The 21,027-nt window shown below is 44.8% G+C and overlaps 1 protein-coding gene across 1 annotated transcript; it reads right to left on the bottom strand.

Annotated features, from left to right (window-relative positions):
* Positions 1–1,871: 1,871 nt before the first annotated feature.
* Positions 1,872–20,064, bottom strand: LOC146190605 (glutamate receptor ionotropic, delta-1-like). Its single transcript, XM_084601004.1, has 8 exons — positions 20,020–20,064; positions 19,522–19,622; positions 17,513–17,603; positions 15,818–15,979; positions 13,502–13,640; positions 11,539–11,756; positions 9,788–10,077; positions 1,872–2,202 (listed from the first exon to the last, which is right to left on the bottom strand). Exons 1-8 carry the CDS (start codon positions 20,062–20,064, stop codon positions 1,872–1,874), a joined length of 1,377 nt encoding a protein of 458 aa, XP_084457130.1.
* Positions 20,065–21,027: the final 963 nt, after the last annotated feature.

Genomic DNA, 21,027 nt, shown 5'->3' with positions numbered 1-21,027 from the left:
TTTTTAGAAAGTTCTGAGCCTCCTCAGTAATTTCTGGCATACTTGGTGCAATTAATGAACTGCGATATTTCTCTGTTTCTTTTTAAATTTATCCTCGAGGCATTGCAGATTAATCTGTTTTTTTTTTTTTTCAGGATTAGCGGGAGACCAGAAAGCTTGGTGTGATAAAGACTGATTTTACTGTTATGTTACGTGATATGACTGTGACGTGATGTGATGTGACATGTATGTGATGTGACTGCACCAACTTCACCTATCCCCCTCTCACAACTTTTATATCCACTCACTCCTTTCCCCTAGTGCAGGGTAGCAAACCCGTTTCTTTTACGGGTTAACCTCCCTGCCTTTCCTCCTCATCTTCCTCCTCCTCCTCCTCCTCCTTCAACGCAATGCCCTAATGTAAGAGTTGCTGTTCAAGTAAATAACTTCTTAATAAGCAAAGAATATCTCTCCAACACGCGCAGCGCGGAAACAAAATAACCGACGAACAAAGTGCGAATCACACACAGTTTTCACGCGTCCATGACAATGGCAAACGCACGAGGCCTCATTAATCTTGCAAACACTTATTTCACAGGGCTGAACCCAATTTCAGGTGTTAACTCTCAAGCTGCCAGAGAGACGCCTCTTACTTACTAGCCGTGCGGTGAAAGTAAAAAATCAAAGCTTCGCGCACCTGTATAGAGCGTGAAAAAGCCGCAGTGTAGGTCACGCTGAAGTTGTTTACGGTTCACCTAGAGAGCTAAATCAATTTCTCATTGTGTGTAGAGTTTCGTACCCATGCTAACGTCTCAAAAAGTTGTATCTAGCTACGCGAGTAGTGAAAAATGTCACCGAGGTACTGCCGAAAACGTCTCTTCGTTTACCACGCTCTAATTCTTTCCTTGCATGCTACGTTGGTGCATGTTTCTAGCATGTGCATTATCCGTAAGTATTCATCCTTACAGTCGGGGGAGCAAAGTGGTCCTAAGAATACGTCAGGAGAGAAAAAGAGAGATTTTAATGGCAACAGGAGATGTCTGCCTGATAGTGAGCCTAGCATGCTACTCCTGATGAGCCTAATTCTCAGCTTGGGAGAGCATTAGTAGATGTCATTGAAATTAAAGAAATTTGGCAGTTCGTACGTAAGCATCCTATAAAGTACTGTATAATGCAAGTTGTTGGGCGAGTTGGTGACGATCTTCCTAGTTAGAGTGAAAGACGGGACAAGAGAGGAGGGCAAAACACAGCGCTAACTCACAACTGAAGCGTTTATTGCCGAACCTGTCGCTATAGATAACCAATTGGTCACCAGACTTAAAACCGAGAACATGCATTTCATGCATATGAAACTGCAACCTTCAAAACACAACTGAGATATGTCAACGTTTCCATTAAAGATAGGTTCCTCTAAAACATCCCTCGTGATGTACTTCTTTCCGCAGGACACCGGTAAGAAATAACTACTTCCTAGGAAGATACTAAACGGTTAGCGTGCCTTTTTGAGCAGCCTTGAGGTTCACTGTTCGAGGAATTCGTTTCCGGACAACCCTAGACCAGATGTCATTTCCAAGTTTTCCGAGTGCCTCACTCCACTGGTTTTAACACACGAGGTACCAGTTAATGATTTGATCAGGTGTGTAAAACGCTCGCCTCATTTGAGTTCATCCCGCGTGTGCTGGGATTTTGAGCCCCATGGTCATAAACCCGTTCTGCCAAGCTCGTGAAAAGACCAACAGTGCATACTTTTTTCAACAATGCAACACAAATACTTGTGAACATGGGCTGAAAGCTTCCAAAGCCAAGTAGGTCACATAACGCAGGCCTACTCTACTGTAGCAAAGGGAAAAGATCCCAGCAGTATCACAACAGAGTAACTGGTCCATGGACATTCAGAGCTGTGCGCGACGCCAGCGTGCGCGCCTCCCCATTGGCAGTGTCTGGTGGCGCTGGTTGGCCCTGGCAAAGCTGCGGCAGCAGTGGCTGCCGCGCTTTCCGCAGCACCTGTGCACCGCTAACTCGGCGAGGAGTACCGAGAAGGCAACGCAGGCGCCAGCCACCAGGAGCTGCATGAGGGCAGCCACGTCCTGTAGCTGCAGCGGCTGGGCGCTGCTCACGGTCTGCGCCGACTGGTCCCCGACGCCACTCGACTTGCGTTGACTTCGCTCCACCAGCAGGTTCTTCCAGTGGCTAGCCATGCCGGACTCTGCCACCCACCGGCTCCTGCTCGGCGCAGAGAGAGAATTCGGTCGCCTGTACTAACTGTTTCACAACTGCGCGGACGACTGGTTCACTCCTGCTGGCAAATATTGTCGTCGAGGCGTCAACAGGTCGTTTTAGCCAAATTAATAAATTTGAGGATGGCCGCAGACAGAGAGTAAACGGAAATGTAAGCAGGTTAATTAGAAAGGTGTTTCAGCGGCTATCCTAGACAGACAGCATAGAACGACGAGCCGCGAGTAAAAAATAAATGAATAAAAGATTACCACAATGATGTAACTTCAGCGGCGAAAATCACACTGCACGACAGGCGCGGCTCTTTTCTTTGCTAACACGTCGGACACTTTTACCATCGGCGTATTCGCAACCGCCGCGCCGAACTTTGCTATATGTCGCTCCGGAAACGCGCCACTAGTGCTAGTTTTATTTACTCGTGACTGGACAAGTGTAAAAGGGGTTAAGGGCTGGGTTAGATCTAGGACGCCAGATGAAAATAATACTCTTTCTAAGTCGCGATGTGTCTCGAAGGCATGTAGCTGCCAAGAATCGAACGCTGAAGAAGCGTTCAGAGCTGCTAAAAATGTAAAGCACCACGGCGAATAAACAATAAAAAGGCGCCTGAAATATGTCTGCAGTAAGGTTCAAAACTCCGGTGGTAATTGCATTACCTGAATTGTATTTTGTATTGATATGAGATGTTTCAGTGACGTGGTCAAGCTTTATAGATTATTACAACAGCATGAAAAATATATCAGCCAAAATTATCTGGGAACGAGAAGGAGGAAGCGGATACTCTCTTCCTCCGGACGCCCATGCCTGTAACAAATGGAAACCCGACTGAGCACTAATTGGTTATCAACAAGGTGAATGGTGAGAAGTATAAATTATAAATGTGTGACCAAAATATGATGGAATCAGACTTCGTAGTGTAAACTCATTAATCCCCTTCCGCAGAAAAGACCCCGCCGGGGTGGCGCAGTGGTTACGGCGCTCGACTACTGTTCCCAAGGACGCGGGATCGAATCCCGGCCTCGGCGGCAGCTTTTCGATGGAGGCGAAAAGCAAGGCGCCCGTGTGCTGTGCGATGTCAGTGCACGTTAAAGAACCCCAGGTGGTCGAAATTTCCGGAGTCCTCCACTACGGCGTCTCTCATAGCCTGAGTTGCTTTGGGACGTTAAACTCTACAAACCAACCAACCTTCCGCGGAAAACAAATGTCAACCTCACTTGATTTTGTATGCAAGTGCATCAGCTGGAATTTCCTAGCATATGTATAAGGTGCCTTCTAATCCGCGTTGAGTAAGATCTCTGAGGAGTTGATGACCGCGAGCGCTCCGGAATATTAGGCATGTTTAGAACAGGGTCGCAGTGAGCAGGGAGACGCTAACCACATAGCGGCACGCTTTGCCCTTACAGCGTGTCATTTTATGCATGTGCACACTGGTATTCCGCGGTGCCCTTATTCCTTTAACCGAGGTATACATGGTCACCCTTGTTATGACTGCAGCTGTACATAACCCTCAGAGTCGAATGAAACGTACATTTGGTCACGAAAATAGTAGAGCGATTTGAGAGGACTTTAGCTGAATGAGAATAAATAACTATGCACTCGATTTTCACATCAATGCCGCGAAAACATTTGCGTGGAAGTTTGAATGAAGCTAGTTTACACTTTCTGTATATAACATAATGATTTTGTGTGCTAGCTTAAACTATTCTGCTCGCGTTCTGTTCGGCCTTCCCGGTTCCTTAGTAGAATGTATTCTGAACTGCTGTGTGATTTCTTTTTAGTAGATTTGGTCCCACGAGCGTTTGCTTATGTCGAACTGTTCTGTCGGAGAAATGAAAAATAAATGCTAATCGTCATATGTCGCTGTGTGGCTGTTTTATTTCCAAGAAAAGTTTCCTTTCGAGCATTGTCAATAGAAAAATACAGCTTGTTTAGGGTGAAATAAATGAAATACCGGCATTCTCATTGTACTTGAAAATTAGTACCAGACAGTTAGGTATTGACGATCGAAGTCTAGCAATCTATACCAGTCCATGAGTCCGTGTGCTGTTCATTATTCTAGTGGCGAAGGAACGGCAGTCGCAGTATAGTTCCAGACAACAGCAGCATTTGTTCTTTTCGTAATATAGTTTAGTTAAACCTCTACGCGCCTTTAAATCTACACCTTCTTTTTTCCCACTGGGATGCTGAAAATATCGATATAATCATGTGAGAAGTTCCAAATGTCTTAACTAGGAAGACTTTAGCGACTTCAACGGGAGGAGCCCTTTAAGGCCCGGACGTCGGAAATCGCATGTCCGTTCTAAGCTTCCTATCGGGCGTGGTCGTCGGCATTATACGAATCCTCGCACAAACCGTCACAGACGGCGAACTGGTGTACCGTCGTACGGACGGCTTCTTGGGTGCGACAGTGTAAGAAGTACTTTCCTTGCGTTGTGGATGGTACGCAGAACATCCTTCTGCTAGCGTACAAAAGGTAGAGGTAAACAAAAAGTCAGTCGCCCTATCTAATCTTTACATATTCCTACTCCGTGCTGCACGCATTGCTGGGTGCCTTGAATATTACTGAAAAAGAAAAAAAATATTGTCGAGAACCGGTCCAGTCGCTCCTAGCAGTACACGCCGGCGTCCGGATGCATTCAACCGATACAAGCTCAGCACACACACACATACCACCCGGCCGGCAGCGGCGTGAGAGTTGGCTCGACCAGAAAAATCAAGGCCACCCACCTCCCCAGTTTCGGCACCAAAGCACTGTTTCGCTCTGTGCATTCCTCTCCGTCAGTGTTTCTGCATATTTGTGCGTATATGCTTTATTTTGTTGTGGGCGTTCGTTTCTAGCGATCCGCTGTAGTAAGGAAAACGTGTCCTCTTAAGCTCGGAAGCGGAGCAAAGAGAACTAGAAAATAGAAGATGCTGTCTCGTTCTGAGTCGCGATAGGAATATGGGGACAACCAGACTTGTTTCATCTCACTTGTTGTAATGCGTTTGTGTTTCAAAAGATGTCCTTTTTTCTCGAAGTCCGCAAGGCAGCCTGCACCCAAACGCAGGAAGCACGTATAGCAACCTGATTCCGCGAACTGTGGGCTGCTACCTGTCTTGAGTTGTGTTCGGCGCATTGAAAATGTTCTCTGCGTAAACGTGATTCGTGTGGATCAGTGTCGTGTATCGATGTAGAAAGATGTGCAAACTGATTCTGTAGGAGAGAAAGAGCCCCTCATGACCCTCGGGTTTCCCTGTCCTGTTCAGCTCATGGTTCTACTTGCCTTTGGTAACTCGTTTGGTGAAGATACGGATCAGGATACTTGTGCTTCAATGTTCCTGATCTCGTTCAGCAGGTATTTATTTAGGATTACCAGTTTCATGAAGGGCTTCTGATCAGTTTACAACTCTTTTCTTTCTTTTGCAGTGTACCACGTCGTTGCTACCCTACAGCTCAAGCAGGTACGAATAAAGTACAATATATAAGCTGAGCGTTAAAGCGGCTTGCTTTCACTTTAATCGGCTCGTATATATTTGGTGCTCCTGGTATTCACTATCAAATCAATTCTTTCAGTTACTTCTCTTTCGTCATCTGCATCTGTGGCCACTACTAGTCATACTTTTCATTTCCATACCAATTCCAGTGCCTCGCTACCTATTGCGAACTGCTGTTTCTTTCAAAGGCTGTTCAATCTGCACAATAGTTTTATAGGTCTACCGTTCTGCTTTGCCTGTCCATGACATTACCAATTCTTTGCGTTTCGTCGCCTGAGCTATACGGCAAAGCAATGCCATTGGCGAATCAGATTGGGATAGAGCGTATTCGGCAGCTACTCAGATCATGATTGGCAAATAATCAGTAACCCTCAAGAGGGAAGTGCTTTATCTTACCAGTACTGACATATGTGGCAGAAACATGGAGGCTAACGAAAAGGGTTCGGTTTAAATAGAGAATCATGAAAACAGCTGCGAAACGAAAAATGGTAGCTGTAGCGTTTACAGATAGGAAGCGTGCGGAATGGTCAAAGAACAAACGTGAGTTAATGAAATTCTAATAAAACTTAAGAGGAAAAGAGGTTAGAGCATGCAGTGCGAGGGAAAGATAATGGATTCCAAGGAAAGGCAACCGTAGCAGGGTGTGACAGAGATTATAAGTAGTCAAATGAGAGTGGGAGGTTTGCAGGCATCAGGTGAATGCGGTTGGCACAAAACTGAGTTAACTGGAGGGATATGGAAGAGGCCTTTGCCCTGCGCTGGTTGTAGTCAGACTAGTGATGATAATGATGTTGATGATGGTATTCACTACCTCTGATCAGTCTGCAAAGTAACCGCAAGAAAACGGCACCGGTAGAAATTTTAAAAAATTAGAAGCCTAACCATTTTTTTCTTCATCCTCGCAATTGCGTGTACCCCTGATGTCACAGAATTGAAGCTCCGCGATCGTCGACTTGTTGCATAAACAAGTGAATTTTTGTCTGGGTGTGGTTCTTCCCGGAAGGTGATGAGGAACGTTGACGATTGATGAATGCGACAGTTCTTGATTTAAAGGTTATACACAAAACTTTGCAATAATAAGGCGAAAGCCTTTAAACTCTCATTGTTATCAGCAGGAGTTGTCGGCAGAGGCTGATGGTACTCACTCCTGATTTGCATCGATGGCCGCGGAATAATAAAGGCACAAATGTGGAGGGTCCGGCTCCGATTTCTACTGGCTACCCATCCTTTTCGTCGAATGGTGCAAGCAATTTCCTGCCTTGTGGTATGCTTTCCTGGGTGAAACTCTTGGAAAAGGAGCTTGTACCTTAAAGCACCGGGCCTGTAGGCTTGAACGAACCACAATTATCGAACAATGTGAATTCAAAACATCCATAGACAGATTTCGCTATCGAAGAACGGATGGCAGAAATATGCACTCTGTCAATTAGTATACCCCCTAACCATACACGGAGCAGGCTGGGGTCATAATCCTTCCCAAGAAGAAGTCCCACACAAGGGCGGGACCCCACGCAGGAGGCAGTTCTCATACCTGTTTATATCAGGTCGTCCTTTTGCTCGGCTAATCCTTCCAGCGAGCGTGGTGGACGAGTCCACTATACTGTCACCTCGTTCGTCCATTACAGGTCCAGCCAACGTGCTTTTCTTAGCGATGCGCCGCAACATACTTGACTTTGAGCATTTCCTGCATGCCACGCTTGCTTTCAGTTTCACTTAACCATCTTTGACGCCGGCCCTGGTTGTTCATGCCGAGACACAACGCCTACTTACTGGAAGCGCTATTGTGGCGTCATCCCACATCCGTCTGGTCTCACGAGGGTGCTACTCACAGATACTAGTTATTTAGCTTCGTCTTTACCCTTAGCCTGTCATGACGTCCTCAGGCCCGCTTCCGATGGACTACCCTCGCTTGCAAAGCAACGAAAGAGGGTAGTTATATTGAACCAGTGGTCCACTCGGTCCACTCGGTCAGCGCATTCAAGCAACATAGCAACCTCAGCTTGTACGGAAAGGATAATGATACATCTAGGTAGGGCCCCTAAGTTGCCTGAGGGCTTGCGTTACACAAAGATGCCCCTATCCCTGATTACTTCAGTCAGTAGGGATTTCGCTGCGGTGTCCTGCCTGAGACAACTGAGGCAGTCCACCCGTGGAGTGCTACGGTGTGTAGACCCTCACGGTTACGGTCCTCGAAAAGTTTGCAAGCACGCGAAGGGTGAACACCAGCGAGGCTTTCCCACAGAATGCAGATATATGTAAATTCTTCGGGCTTATGCATACGAGTGCCACCGCAAAATACGATCGCCAGCCCCACGTAGCCGAATTTCTATTAGTGAGCCCCATCTTGCTCAGGCGGGTACTTACACGTCCTTTACCGAATTAGTCACTGTCGCAGCCTCCTGCGATACGGATTACAAGAAAGTGCCACAACACTGAGCTTTGCATCGAAAACCTTTATCGCAGTGTCGCAGCTCGCTTGGTTACAGAACACATATCCTCCCGGTGGGGAAGAGTTTGACCCCTTCTATTTATTCGATCATCCGGTTGATTTGGCGATAAAAGATGAAAATCAGTTCATACCACCATCATTGAAACTACGAATGTGCCACCCGGCAACACTTCTGTCGCTGCATGGTCTCCCGCGTATCCCGCAGGCACATTCAATCCCACATTCAGCAAGGGTCGCGGTCAAGCGCCGTCACTGCCCGTCACAGCCCCTTAGGTGAGAATCATCTAAATAGACATGAAACAAAACCCCAGCCGTCCTTCGGCTTGACTCATAGACTGAAGCCAACCGAGCCTGGCTGAAATGGATGGAAGCCTTCTGTGACGCATTCTCCGTCCTCAGGAAATTTACAGCTTGTGCACAGATGGCATTCGCCACGGCTGCTGTCATGGTGCCCTCATACTATAAACTCCAGTTTGCTCCCAGAGTGCGAGAAAAAATAATTTTGTGCGAATTGCTTCGCTCAAAGCGATAAAGAGAAAACTGAAATATAGCTTTAGAAACATTACTTACGAAATTGAGCAACATTTGCAGCATTTTGACGGTTCAGTGATATTTATAGAATATTACGGAGTTTAGTGAGTGGGTATATAAACCACTCTGATCGATTTATTGCAATGATTCGTGCTTTTAAGAGAAGTCACTCTTGCTTACGCTGGAGGATCACCAGAAACAGTACTTCCGTTTTAGTCTTGAAATATTCGCCACTTTATGTTTGGATACTTGCCTGAAGCTTTGTTGATATAGTGTGTCTTTTCCAAACCTGCACATGGTATATCAGGTAAGCCGTAGTGGGGAGCTTTAAATTAATTACGAGTTCCCGGAATTCGTTAACGTGTAGTGATACTGCACAGAACTAAGTCTAAGAATCTGGGAGATTAAATTGCGAGACAACCGATCAATATAAAAAAACGCTGTTTGGTTATGGTCTGAGCTTTCAGTCTGAGGCAAGAACTTGTTTTTCAAGCTTTTCCTGCACTCGCTCAGTATAGAAAAACAATGGGCAGCGTTTCTGGAAATAAATAGGAAAATCTGGAAGCGTGCCAAATGAAAAGCTGCGGATGTAATGATTTTTTTCGTGAAGTTATACAATTGTATAAAACAAACTACTTACTAGAAATCATTCAATATTTCTGGATATGTCTGATGTGATTGCGCATCTAGTTTTCGTCGATATGCGGCCTTCAACGTCGGGATTCGACCCCATCCTCTTCAAGTCAGCAACCGGAAAGTAACGCCACTGAGCAACAGTGGAAGGCCCACACTCTGTAGATAACGCTGCATATACGTGGTGAACATGTATAGTGTTTCATAAATAATACCAGGGCCAGATTCTGCCTGCTTCGATCCTCCCGCACAATCACTGTGACACTGCTAAGTTCGAAGGAGTTAGACTGCAGTATGAGCGCAGAAATGTTATACTTTTCTTTTCCATGAACCAAATAAGAAAAGATTGTCCCCAATTCCAGGACCATCTGGGCACTGTGATTTTCATTGAGAGCTTCAGTGGTGCTGTAGTAAACTTTTCATTTTGTGTGGTATTCTAGTACCCAATTCGTGATGCAAACGTAACGCTCATGAATACGTCATGCTCACCGCACGTGCAGGGCCTTGGCGACCAAGGGGTCGACGTTGCGGTTGAGCCACATGCACATGGAAGGGTAGAGGACGGCCTCCTTGGCCAGGTAGAACTCTCCGCGGGCGAGGCCTCCTTCGTAGAAACGGCCCACCCAATAGTGGAACAGAAGCGTGTCCAGGAAGATGACCTTGCGGCCCTCAAGCACCTCGTCGAACATGGGCTTGACGAAGATCTCACGGCCCGACAACACGGTGCGACGCTGCATTGCTCGCCGCATAACGAGCTGGTGGTCGCGCCGATTAGACACCTGCGCACAGTCCGCGAATCTCAAATGTAGTGTGATAACGTGCTTTATGGTTCATGGATAAATAATGTATAAAGAGCCCGTACACTTGCACGAACCGCGTCTATCTTTGTATATGCATCTGAACAAGAAAGTCTTCATTATGACAGGGTTTGCTCTGAACCTATATGTGTCTCGAATTTCTTAATTAAATTTCTAAATGGGAAGCTCTCGAACGGAGTTGCCTTTATGTCTACTTGGTGCCCAATTGGCTAATATGCGACTCTGTCTGATGATGAAAATTTCATTTTGGCTCACCTCCTATTTTCTCGCTTCTTCGAACGCATCTTTCGGCACATTTACTAACCATTTTTTTAGAGATACAATAACAAGCAAATGAAGAAAACCTCCAAGATTTGGTGCTGCTGTAGACAATGGATACACGTCGCTCCCCTCAGAGAGGATGGTGTGCATTGACGAAACCTTCCGCGCGCCTGGGGAGCTTAAATATCCGCATGGAATCACTTTCACGACGCGCTTGTAGACTACGTACTCGGGGGTGACGCGGTGCACCATGTGGTTAACATAGTAGACCTGCAGTATTTCCTCCGCGTTTCCTAGGGGTAACATTAAGAGATAGAAAGCGTGCAGAGTGGGTCAGAGAAATAACTCAAGTTACCGACATTCTAGTAGAAATTAAGAAGAAGAAATGGACATGGGCAGGACATGTAGTGCGATGAGAGGATAACCGATGGTCGCTGAGGGTAACAAACTGGGTTCCAAGGGAAGGAAAGCGTAGCAGGGGGAGGCAGAAAGTTAGGTGGGCGGATGAGATTAAGAAGTTCGCAGGGGTCAAGTGGATGCAGCTAGCACAGAACCGGGTTAAGTGGAGAAATATGGGAGAGGCCTTCGCCCTGCAGTAAGTATAATCAGGCTGATGATGATGATGATGATTTCCTCCGCGAGGATTAAGCCAAGTGACGGCGCGAAGCAGTTGCAAAAGATAGCCACCTTTGTCCCACCAAAATTTTGTCGGGACACAGAATGTGCTAAGCGCTTCTTTCGTATTCTGATGAGCAAGAGGTTTTTCATATCATGGTGCAGCCCTCATGTGCTTTATCGCGGATGCGTCAAGCCATATCCACGGCGTTTTTTTTTTTTTTTTTTTTTCAGTTATATTTGTGAAGAGCAATATACAGAAAGTATATCTAATCTATTGGGTAAAAAATTTTGCGCAAAAAACACACAGGACAAAGAAGCGCAAAATTTTTTTACCCAATGGATCACCAACTAGCCCGGCAACATGCTCTTCTCATATCTAATCTACTTGACTATAGTAGAAAGGAAATATGACAGTTCGACAGCGATGCACTTGATCAAACATGTTCGAGTCTTCATTCTTAGAACACTATGCGAAGGAAACATTAGGCAGTGGCAATGCGCATTCGTAGTGAGTGACTACCGATTATCAGCTGGCATACAAACCCTGAATATTTCGTCGAACGTACTGCCCCTGATGACGACTGGGGTGACGCCGCGATGATCTACGATGTCCTGGATCGTGTCAATACGTGGCAGTTCTTCTTGGACGGTCATGCTGGCCTTCATATGGCCCGTGAACGTGTTCATCAACACGATCAGCATCATCCACCAGAAGGCGATCACGGTGCGTAAGTGAGGGTCGTCGTAGTTCCGAGGTGACGCTGTGAGCAGGAGAATACCGAGAGATATACAGTGTGTGATACGAGTTCGTAGAATACCTACTAAAACGTCACGATCTTAACGACTCTGTACGCTCAAGTTAGAAAGAAGGCGGCATAAGGCTGTAAAACGCAAAAAAGTATGAAACTACTAAAGATTCGTTAAGGGGGCATGCGAGAGCATACGTGTGTCTCACGTGGAACTGTGCCTAATTATATAATCTTTTTGTTTTCGAACTTGTTTCTAACTTTATTTGGCGTGTATCTCCTAATATTGGGGTGCTGGCCTGGGCCAAAGGGATTTTTCACAGGCTTATGGTAGGCTGCACGATCCAATAAAGCGACTTTGGGTTGATGTTCTGTTTGGAATTTTGCTGCGGGGGCCACTTCATTTTGTGACGTTACAGCTTCATAATTACAGGGTCTGAGGGTTGGCTGACAACCAACTAGCTCAGCAGTTAACTCTCTTAAATTACACCTTCACGTTTCTGTCATAGCAGCCTGACGTGCTCGTCTTCGTTCGTGCCAATTTCCCTGTGTGAAGTGCTCGCAAAACGCCTTCGTTTATTCCCCCTAAATGAACGTTTTTTGGTGGCGTAGAAGCAACGAATGATCAGGGGTTCTATTCTACCACCTGCCCACCGATATATATATATATATTTTTTTTTTTTCATACGACGTTGCTTTCCTTCGTTCAAAGATTGTATTTTATGGCACTTATTCACATTAGGAACTTGTAATGGCATCATAAGCCTCCGAAAACCAGCAGAAATCCGAGGACCTCTATCGAAAAAACTCTATGAAAAAATGTATGAGAAATGTGAGATAGTTGATTGATGTCTATGACCTGAACGATAATATGTGTGATAAATATGATATATTTCTATGATCGCATACAAAGATAAAATTATTTCTGTTTGACATCACATAAGCTGTGTGATATCGTCAGTCATACAACATCGTATGCCACCCATTTCATTCAGCTCTCATACAGCTATCGTTGATATCATATACCCTGTGTGATAATGGACGTCCATCTCATCCGGGATCATTCAGTTGGTTTATCAAGTCACAAGAATTACGTGATATCCCATCAATCAAAATCATTCGCTGTGACTTTCGTATACGTCATACAAAATCTGATGAGTAGCGGAGTTTTCTTGTTCACGCGGACTTTACAACATCGGCACTACCTCGACCAATCAAGAGCTTTTCTTGAGATAGAGGCGGGGCTTGCTGTGACGGAAACTTTAATCCTATATTACATCACCTAAAAAGGGGAGCGTATGAGCATTCGGACTAACTACAGGATAACAAGTCTGGCATCAGTCAGTCCAGGACAGGAACTTTGCCGAGAAGGCTTCAATGTCTACATCAGGAATGAAAGCAGCGGCACTCTACTTACTGCACAGTGCGAGAGTAGGGAAACATATATCGGATCCTCGTCTAGTGGCGCTTGTTTGTAATTGAAATGCTATGCTTAGAGACATTGCATGTAAACCGCCGACAATCATAGCATGACGAATTCAAATCAATTCAATTTAATTCTTTATTTTCTTTTTTCAGGTTCGCAAGTTTGCAAGTGTGCAAATGCAAGTTTATTGAGCTTTTTGGAGTCTTCTAAGTGATTGGCTCAACCGAAAGCTAATGAAATACTTATTGCCCATCAGCTTCAAGAATGGTGGCTTGCAGTGGAGCCAGAATGGGCTCGGAGAACGGCCACCGTCATTATTGTCTCGTAACTTTACCTTCTATGAGTAGGTTCCCAAGCAGCTCGAAAACGTAGCTGTAAAACAAACTCGTGAAGCTCTTGAGAGTCTGCCGGCGTTCGTAGAGTGAAAAAATCACACTCAGGAAAAGCAGAATCGCAGCTATGATGACCCATATCTGCAGAAGAATCGAGCGAACAATCAGAACAAACACAGCATCCCCGACACTCTTACAACAAAAGAAGTTATGGAGACCAAAAGACAAATTTGCGTTTCGAACCTCTCACAAGAACGAAAAAGTCTGTTGAACAGTGGTCGCCCCCCCCCCCCCCCCCCCCCTCTCTCGAATTGCAAATCATACAAACAGCAGCGGCGTCAGTTTCGCATTTGTAAAGTAGTGCGACTGTGTTGCGCTATCCAGCCAAATGAAGTGGTCCCGACGCGCGGCGCTAGAGGACGCTAAAGACAGGCCTCGCGCCTACGTCATTACGAGTGCCCGCCATTCCGCAGCTGCCGTACCAAGTGGCTGAAAGTCGCTGGCAGATGATTTTGAACGGACAGATCCTCATCAGCGCCTGAGCCATGACCAGGCGCTGCTAGGTGGTTTGACGAAAACTGGGTAGGGACAGGGAAACAGATTTCCTGTAGAAGCTTTTTCATCAGTGAAAACCGGAATTCGTAGCCATACTTTCAGTGTTTTAGCAGGAAAATATCATTCTGTAGCAGATACTATTTCAGGTTTTACATAGGAAGAATTTGTGAGTTGTTCAAAATTTCACCTCTTGCATCTTCAAGACCAGGATTCTGGGACACCTTGAGTGAGGCGGCTGTGTGAATATTGTAAGACACTATTATACCAGTTGACGTTGACGTAAATAGTCTATAAGCTTCCTACGTGTTGCAAAATCAGCTTTTAAAGTCTTTCTGCTCGTAGCGAGTAGTTAAAACTGCCGTAAAAACAGTAGAGTGCATTTTTAAAAACAGTTGTGAGGCAATTATGGAATATTGTGAGACATTTTCATGAACCTCTTAATAGAAATGGTCTAATATTGTGAGACAGTTTCATGAACCTCTTGATAGAAATGGTCTAAACTTCCGACAGCAAAGTTTCGCTCCTGAAGATTTTTTTGCCCTCACTACAAGTAATTAAGTCTGCCATAGAAATTCAATAGAGGACTTTTTTAATTAGTAGCAAGAAACAAGAAATCTGCGCGCGGAAGGATCTGAGGATGTATTTATTTTTATTGCGAAGTTATACAATACGCGAAAAAATTACATTCGAAGGCTCTTTTTCAGAAAATGTCCAAAATATTGTGGGTATGGTAAAAAAATAAAACATCCTAGCCAAATTTAGGCTTCTGGAGAGGTCAAAGGTGAGATGCTGTCACATTATTACCGCAGTCAAGAAAACATATAGAAAGCCTAATTTTACTTGCCGTCTTCTTAGTTTTGCTAAACATATATGTAACGTTATTCAGCATGAACAAAATAAAAAAAGTATAATTAATCTTTACCAAATGCAAAAACGACTATATCCTTCAAGCTAAAGTACATGAATTATTTCCTACCCTTGTTAAATTATTCTTTGGTAATGCAACTTCAAGGAATGTAACTGGCACGATGACACTTATGGCTGCTATGAAAAAAAAAATGCACGGAGGGACGCACTGCTGGTGAAGTGCTGTTAAGACGGAAGCGGACGCAGCTTGGCAACTAGGAATATATGCATGCTACTCCTCTTTTGCTCTCCGCTGTACGAGGCGGAGACAGCTACCATAAAGCCAGGAGATTCAGTGACAGACGCTAACTCGGTAGAAGTTAAAGCAAACTCGTTCAGCAGCAAACGTAATAACGTGTACTTCTTGAGCACGAGAACTTTCGTGTCGACAGAGTTCGCGATACACCTCCAGACGTGGCAGGTCTTAAAAGGAGAGCGAAGGAGCTCGTTCTCCACTCGACACCGTGCGTACTCCCGAAGAAAGGGAGGATTATCTCTTAAAGACGTAGTTCACCCAAATGACACAACGCGGTCAAGGGTTTACTGTCTTTATGGATCAATGTGCATAACACATTCTTCGTTGGTTCAAAATATGGACAGCCTCAGACTTGAATCTTGGTAGAAGGGAATGTATAACATCATATCAGATCAAAACAGTGTGCGCGCATTTTTGTGTTGAAAGTATAACGGTTTCGATAGCAATTTTAGTGCGATGGCTCAATATTGATCCTCACAAAAGATGCAACCAGCCACTCCTTGACAGCGCGAAGAATTCCCAATTTATGAGCTCGTTTTCGTCTTAAGCGCTACTTCCGCGAGCGAAACATTACTTAATTTTGCATGATGAGAAACATGACCTGCGTGTCGAAGCCGCCGATGTGGCCTGCCACGTTCGAGACGTGGCTAACGAGTCTTCCAGCCACGTGGCAAGCGATTGTGTCGAAGTAGTTTGGTAAGGCGTGGCCAACCGTGAACCTCTCCTCGGTTGGCGTGGCAGGTCCGATGGCGAGGTCAGCCTCCTGTGTTTGAGAGGATAACTGAATAGCTGATCTCGTTCTTACGAACAACACACGCAAATTTTATGCTCCAAAAAGGACTAAAGACATTTAGCAACGTATGCGGGCTCATGATCGCTCTCTGCAATACTAAAGACAAGACGCTGTTCAAGCAGTAGAGCAGGGTTTCTGGGAACTCCATTTGTACAGTTTACACCGGTTTAGACCTGCTTAAATGAGGCTGCACTTGTGAATGACCTGATATTCAATCTCTAAGTAATGTTGACAATAAAAATCGTGCATCGCCTTTAGCCTGGGCCAATCGTTGTTTTGCTCTGAAGAACAGGCAAGCCAGGTACCTAAAACCCATCAAATGTACCCGGAGACTGTACACAAAGAAGGTATTTGCAGAAAATATACGTTGTTCCGTTGCACGTAGCCTCATTAATTCATGCAGTCCCGAGATCAAATGTTTATTCATGCCATTTGGTGTTTTTGGTATATACCAATAAATTCCGAAAAGTTTTTTTATTGAATAGGTAAAAAGCCTCGGATGGTCTCCTTAATCCGGAGACCTCCACTAAGATATACCCCGTAACTCATATCTGCAGCTCCAGGAAGTGAAACTGCAGGATTTACCATTTTTCATTGCTTGCTTGTTACTCAGAAATGGCATTCAGGTTGCTATCAGACCAACGCACCAATTCACGAACCTATAACCTGTGTGCGTGCAAAATTTCAATAGAGGCAGGTGCTGAAGCCAGTACGAACGCAACCCCCTTCCAGCAAGTAGTTAAACAAAGCGGTAACTGCAAGTGAATAGCCTGCTACCGTGCACCCTTATATTGTCTTGAAACACACTTACACTTTCGTTGTTGCGATAACACCTCATCAGCAACAATAACTGTAACGTGTCTCGGTGTTTGCCGACAGACAGGGATCTGGAAAAAGCTCCAGATGCCTTGAACAAATAACAGGCCTGGTGTACAAAGGTGCTCGCACGTCACGACTAAACTAACTTATCAAAAGCGACTTATCACTGTCTAAGCTAGTGCTGGACAGGTAAGTGTAGACTTTTTGAACGTTGACATACTTTGCTCAGCCCTGAATTTGCGGACGCCAACTTTAAATTACGAATCACTGTGTGGCTGGCGCAAGGTCAGGGGCTAAGGTCATCCCATCGCATACAATGACGTTCGTGCTAATGTGTCTGCGCTTTTACAGGAAGGCGTTATGTTTCAATAGCTTACCTAAACTATGCTCGAACTGAAACGGCAAATTTTGTAAACACTTTAGAGGCAAACACAAGTCTTTCACGGCTGACATTATTCGAGTTTTTTGTTGATAAAGTTTCCACCCATGGAGTAAGTTAAAGAACTACATTCATTTCAGGTATTAAGAGCCCAGCACGAATAAAATTTTTATATGTCGCCGAAGAGCTACGAATACTTCACTGTAGCGACAAAATACTGTTTACTTGGCAATTATGTTGGCAGCAAGATCATGAAGAGGCTACACAACTAGTACAAGCGTCACGAAGACGTATAATAGCCTCACGTTTCTGTAGACCATGCCCAGCTGCCCTGCCCAGGCTCCCTGAGCGTTGCGGCCAGCCCAAACCGTGTCCGGGGGAAGCCGCGGGTCCACCCTGCGTTCGTGCAAGCATGATCCAAGAGTATTGTCGAGCCAATAAAGACAGCCTCGCTCGGTTGAACAGCAAGCGTTACAACGCAAAACGTTTGCCGAACGCCGAACGATAATGCGTACATTGCATTTGTCGTGCACACGTATTATCGTGTTTTCCTCGCTTAAAGCACAGTCAAGTTTTGTCGCATAGCTGTTGTGTATGAGTGCAAAGCAGTTTGTAAGACAAGTGCTTGGTAGTAGTTAGGCGTACCTATTCTCCTGCAAATTATAGAGCTATCAAGATGTATTTGTATTTTAGTTCTTGTTTTTGTGTTAGAAAGGCTTCCCTTGGAAGAGTAACGCAGATGAAGACAACGAAGAACCAGTCTTTAACTGACTGTTTTTCTGGGTTGAAACGCTCCGCCGCGTGTTACAAATTACCGCATCTCTGCATTTACGCAATGTTTGCAAAGGCATAGCTCTAAAACAGGCTTCGTCACACAACAGTCTTGGCTTCACCACAGCAGAGTAAGCTCAGCGTAAAGCTCGCTTCTTTGTGTTACACTGATGTAGTCAGGAGAATGGGTACGCCTAACAACAACCCGCGTCGTGTGTAACTAAAATAGCTGAAACCGGGGCCCAGTTCTGCGTGTTACTCGTAAGAAATGGCTAATATGGTTAGGCCAGGTGATAGCTAGAAAGAACTTGCAAATTATAAATGCAATTATAGCAGCAAGTGATGCATCGAGCACGCAACAGGCAGCAAGACACGCACTGGGACTTAGTTGCGTGCTGAATTGTGTTACGTGCAGTGGACTCGCTGCTACAGAGACAACTTTTGTGCCGAGTTTGCAGATTTGTCAGCCAAATAGAACAGGATTTGATGCCATGTTATGCTATGAACACTTCCGAAGGCGAGAAGTTTGCGATAATTTGGTAAAATGAAGCAGCCCAGTGATATTGAGATTAATGTCATAAACCGATGTTGTTGCGCCTGTTATTAAAGGGTTTTTAATTATTTTGTTCTTACCCTAAAAGCGACAACTATGCCGATGTAGTGTCCGCTTCGAAGTGTCGCTGCTGTAAAAAAGAAAATTTCTCGTACCCATCATGCCCTTTCTAGTGTAAATGTACGATTACACAAGTGCCGCTCTTTGTGCAAACAAAACCTAAAATCTTCAGGAAGTAAATAAAACTCTATAAAATTATGCTATGTTCTTTAGTGTGCTCGCATAGCACAAATGTTTGTAGCCTTGTACAGCTATTGGCCACCGGAAATGCAATGCATCAAGCAGAAAAGTTCCAGTCGATTTTTTTTTTTTTATGTGCTTCTAAAATTACGTTGTTCTACATGAGATCTCTATATACATAGCCGTTTAATCACTTACCATATATTGCATGTGTATGCGGCACCCCATACAATGAAACTATGTTGTGAATGCATTTGAGACAACGCGGGAGTATGGTTTATGAGGTTAAAAATGTGCGTCACCTTCCGCTACCGCAACCCCATTTTCTCTTCTTCTTTTCGTGGCGTTTATTTTCATACATTCTTGAGCCCGTGCATGTTCAAATTTTGTTTTTATGTGACCGTTTTCTTTCACATAGTAAGGTCGAATCGCGATTGTTTGTTCTCTTGATGTTATATTTTGTTGCGAAGCGTTTGCTCTGTAATATTCCGTCAACTTACGTTTACCTTTATTTTTGGCTGACACTTGCTTTACTACTTTTCTCACGCACTTCTTAATGAGACAGCAAAGGCTTAGAGCGTCAATAAATACATAATTATCTCTGCAATCTTTAATTTTATTCTTTACTGCACTCTAAACCAAACTTTACTTCAACATTATTACCCAAACAGACTGTATGGAAACATAATTGTGTAGATCTTGATAAAAAGCAAGCACAAATCGCCCTTGTGGTTGGCAACCCAAACCGACCTGAAGCCCATGGACTGTTGCAGAAGCGAAAGCATATATCCCGCCAGGCCGTCAAAGGTCGTCGTGCCGTTCTTCACCGTCACCCTCGCGAAAGGGTACATCTGCGACGAACATGGTCATGACGAACATGACTTCTTGGACAATCTTTTTCATGAGCACATGAGAAAATTCATGCAGTGGTCATTCCAAAATTTAAAGTCCCCAGCGGACCCTATGCTGCAAACGCCTGCGGTCCAGCGTACGGATCGCAAGCGAAAGTCTTTGCATATATTCAAGCATGGTTTCCTAAATTTATGTTACACGTTGCAGTACCAAGAAGAGAGCGCACGAAGGCAACTAGCTCACCAAGAATTACCAGAGTACAAACATAAAAGTATTGCTTCAACTGTAAAGATTAATCCTCGTATTATCCTTACAATTCCGCGGTTCGTAACCGTTCGTAACATACGGTGTCATTACACAAACGAGTATGTGACCATCGAAAGGATGTTTACTCACAGTGATCCCAGTCACTCTAAGAGTCACGTTCTCGTAACGAACCATGTTTCCACATGAGCAGTTCCTCGTGTCTGCCGCACTACTGATTGCCCCCCATACTTATTCGCGACATTTTGACAAACATCCAGCAATGAACAATTGTTTAAAATGCCTAAGTGTCACTAGCATTAGCCCCAAGCAACACCGCTATCTCTCCTAGCTGCACCGCAGTTAGGCGCCGTTCCCCAAACGGATAAAGCTAATTGCTGGAGCTGTGTCCTCTTCGTTCGTAGAATTCATCGCTGCGGAAAAACGAAACTCCCTTTCAACAGTGGCAGGGAAGTTATCAGTTTTTGTAGCTACTGCAATCATGCAATGTATATGAGCTTCGAGCGCGCTAAATCTTCATGCGTTTTATCTGTTTCAACCTGGAGCATGATGAGTGTTAGGCGCGCATGCGCATATTACCTGTGTGTGCACGGCTTCTTTACGGTTCAGCCTCCTGGACACTCCTACCACCACCAGGAGTGAAAGAAAAAAATATTCTGCAACGCAAGCTTTAAGCATGTGGTGTGACCAGAAAACGCTATTAGCAGTGCAGAGTCGATAAGGGATACAAGTTTACAGAGGAAAATCACAATACTAATGACATTGGGACATCTTGCAAACAATGCTATGCGCAAGAAGAAACGGCAACTAATCACTTACACAGATTCAAGGGAAATGACCCGTTATCCCAGTTTGCGTTAATAAATAAATACTTTGACAAAATATTCTACAAACTGTTAAACAAGAAGAAGGGCAGAAAACACTGACAGCTCGGCGACTGCCTCTGTTTTTGTGCTCCATTGAAAAGAGCGTAGCGGCACATAAGCTACAGATAACGAGCTAATTACTCCCAGTCTCGGAAACCTGTCCAAGCGACAATAGTATATGCCCGGCAGGGAAACAGTGGTTCTTTAATCCGTTAACTAATGCGATAGAGAAAAGCATGGGCGACGGCCAGATTGTGAACTGCCAGTACGTGCG

This window comes from Amblyomma maculatum, chromosome 4 (genome assembly GCF_055883805.1).
Source record: "Amblyomma maculatum isolate TAMU_Amacu chromosome 4, ASM5588380v1, whole genome shotgun sequence".
Lineage (NCBI taxonomy): Eukaryota > Metazoa > Arthropoda > Arachnida > Ixodida > Ixodidae > Amblyomma > Amblyomma maculatum.
The sequence above is the reverse complement of the archived record's forward strand: the minus strand, read 5'-3'. Positions and strand labels throughout refer to the sequence as shown.